Source organism: Scophthalmus maximus, chromosome 20 (genome assembly GCF_022379125.1).
Source record: "Scophthalmus maximus strain ysfricsl-2021 chromosome 20, ASM2237912v1, whole genome shotgun sequence".
NCBI lineage: Eukaryota > Metazoa > Chordata > Actinopteri > Pleuronectiformes > Scophthalmidae > Scophthalmus > Scophthalmus maximus.
Genome location: NC_061534.1, coordinates 10,667,321 through 10,670,323, shown reverse-complemented (window position 1 = coordinate 10,670,323; position 3,003 = coordinate 10,667,321). Strand labels below are relative to the sequence as shown.

Here is a 3,003-nt window from a genome sequence, read left to right as displayed (position 1 = left end):
AACACAAACGTGCACATACCCACATGCACGCACACACCAGAGGACGACAAATTAGCTGTCAGATTTACTAGCCATGTGACCTCAAAGGCAAAGAGAAGGGAGATAATGATCTTAGGCTCAGGACAACTACGCGCGTGTGCGCACACACACACACACACACACACACACAAAAAGTACACTGTCCAAGGACTTTAGGCTCTAGATTGATGGATCAAGCGGGACTGGCATGAAGATAGAGAAGGGTAAATGTGATTATCGCATGACAAGCTTTAGCTGTCTCAAACTAAGTTGATAAACTGTGATGCATGCATAAAATTAAAGTTGCAATGATTAAAAGTGTGACACAAAACTGCATATCATATACACACCCTCTCCCATAAATGAAATGGATGTTTTGTTGGTTAATTTATCATTCACTAAAGGGAACAACACAACAGTCATCTACATAAAGCCAAGTGACATAGTATGTGTTTATTAACTAGACACATAATGGAATTGCTTTCCTTGCCTTCACCTTGTGACCTCTGCAAAAAGGAAAGGTGGGGGGGGGCAAAAAACCTGCACATGATGGTTTACAAGATTACACACACATATATATACATATATATATGTATATATATATATATACATATATATATATATATGTATATATATATGTGTGTAATCTTGTTTTACAAGATTCTTGTTTCTTTTTCTTTTTATTAAATCCTGATATACTGGAAATGTCAATGAATTAAGCCCATAAATACAAACATTTGTCAGTATATATATAGTTGCACAACTGACACTGTCCCTGGCACATACTGGCAAATTTTTGTATTTATGGGCTTAATTCATTGACCTTTCCAGTACATCAGGCTTTAATAAAAAAATGAATTAAAACTCCCTTTAGGGACTGTGAGAGTCTGCCAGATTCCTGGATATGGTTAAATACTCAAAGCTACTCAGTGACAGGAAGGAACATGCAAGCTAATTTATCTGGAAAATGAGAAATTGCCAAATTCCCCAAACGAATCATTGAGCATTGATACAATCAAAACACATCTCATTTAAAAAATGAAAAAAAAAAAAGTTTGGCAGACACCCTGTCTCTTGGAAACTATAAAGTGATAGCATGAATTGCAAGGTAGATTTAATGCATTTCCCTCGTGCCCTATCATCTAACTGTCTGAAAAGCGAATGTCCTCCTCTTATTATAAAATAATCCATAATAACAAGTCCCAAAGTGTGCTCAGCCCACCTGAGACCTCTGCCATAAAGATGTAACTACTTGTGAGGTAGGTACAACAATGCTCTTGGAAAAAAAGGGGGCATTTTTCCAGAACCAGTGATTCCCAGACTTTCAGCGGTTAGCGAGCAACGCTATTTTGGTCCGTCTCCCTCATGAGCTGATACATTTGCTGTGCTCTGATCCCTTTGTCCATCAGAGAGACAGAGCATTTTCAGCCTAATGCAACTGGACCCTCGCTAATGACAGCAAATAGCCCTGTCGGCTAGATGACAGCAGCTGAGAACAATACTTAATGTTGACATCACTTGCTACGGGGATCTATTTCGGTTTTCTTCCTTTTATAGTGTGCTGTTGGAAATTGCTATCTGGCTCCCTAGACAATGCAGGTATAAAAGCTGTGGAATCGAGGGTGGCCCTGTGTGCTTGGGAATCACTTCCAATCCTTTCAGACCCCTTGCACGTTTCTCAGCAAGTACCAGCTAACCTCCGGAACCTTCAATAACATGGCACCCAAGAAGATTGAACCAAAGAAACCTGAGCCCAAAAAGCCAGAGCCCAAGAAAGATGTAGCCCCAGCTAAGCCAGCTCCTGCTCCAGAGCCACAGCCCGAGCCTCCCAAGGAGCCTGACTTTGACCCCAAAAGCATCACTCTCGAGTACACCTCTGACCAGATTGAGGAGTTCAAGGAGGCCTTCACCTTGTTCGACCGCACACCCACCGGCGAGATGAAGATCACCTTCGCCCAGTGCGGGGATGTGATGCGAGCTCTGGGCCAGAACCCTACCAATGCAGATGTGCTGAAGGTGCTCGGGAAACCACGGCCGGAGGACATGAGCACTAAAATGGTGGACTTTGAGACCTTTTTGCCAATGCTCCAACATATCTCCCGTGCAAAAGATCAGGGCAATTTTGAGGATTTTGTGGAGGGGCTCAGGGTTTTTGACAAGGAAGGCAATGGCACCATCATGGGAGCCGAGCTGCGTCATGTGCTGGCGACACTGGGAGAAAGAATGACAGAGGACGAAGTGGACAGACTGATGGCTGGACAGGAGGATGCCAATGGGTGCATCAACTATGCCTCCTTTGTGAAGCACATTCTCTCTGGGTAAATGGGACATTTAACCAGAAAAGACAATTTTACCTCGATGTTCTCCACTTTTCTGGATCCTTGCTAAACATTTGTCCTTGTAGAGGTGAGCATGTGGCTTATTTGGTGACATTATTTTTACACTATCAAGCGCAGAAGTCAATGCTCTATGAATAAATGTTGACCGCAAGATTAGTTCTTTTTAATAAACCCTGAATTACAATGAAACATCCGTGAGATAATATGGACATCCATGAAGGAAAATCCATTTAATAAAGGAAGTATGATAACAACTTGCCTCACAAGTGTCACTTCATTATGCCCAACATCTAAATTTGAAGAGAAAATAATGATTCATGGAGTATTGCTGAAAAAAGTGCTAATTTTAAGTATATTAAACTTAATCGTGTTATCTGTGTTAATGTGATATGGACAAAGTATTTTTGGGACAGACAAAAAACAAACAAATAGGATTTGGTAACATCTGAAAATAGAACAGATTTTGTTCTATTGTACTTTACATAGAGTATTTGAACGAGCAATGCTTGTCATTGTGCTGGAGGGGCAGCTGTTGTGGATCAAGATACACTCCCACACTCTGGACACACACGCACGCACACAAATCCAGTTCTCTTTGACAAGTACAAGACAGGTGCTGCAAGGATAGGCCCCCTCATTTCTTTCG

At 41.6% G+C, this 3,003-nt stretch overlaps 1 protein-coding gene across 1 annotated transcript; it reads left to right on the top strand.

Moving 5' to 3' along the window:
* The first annotated feature begins 1,629 nt into the window (after positions 1-1,629).
* LOC118285497 (myosin light chain 4) lies at positions 1,630-2,611 on the top strand. The gene has a single exon (XM_035609181.1). The coding sequence runs from the start codon at positions 1,735-1,737 to the stop codon at positions 2,338-2,340; it is 606 nt and encodes a 201-aa protein (XP_035465074.1). The 5' UTR covers positions 1,630-1,734; the 3' UTR covers positions 2,341-2,611.
* Positions 2,612-3,003: the final 392 nt, after the last annotated feature.

Bases quoted from the DNA above. Each gene is read 5' to 3' on its own strand.
- LOC118285497 (XM_035609181.1), top strand. From the start codon at position 1,735: ATGGCACCCAAGAAGATTGAACCAAAGAAACCTGAGCCCAAAAAGCCA.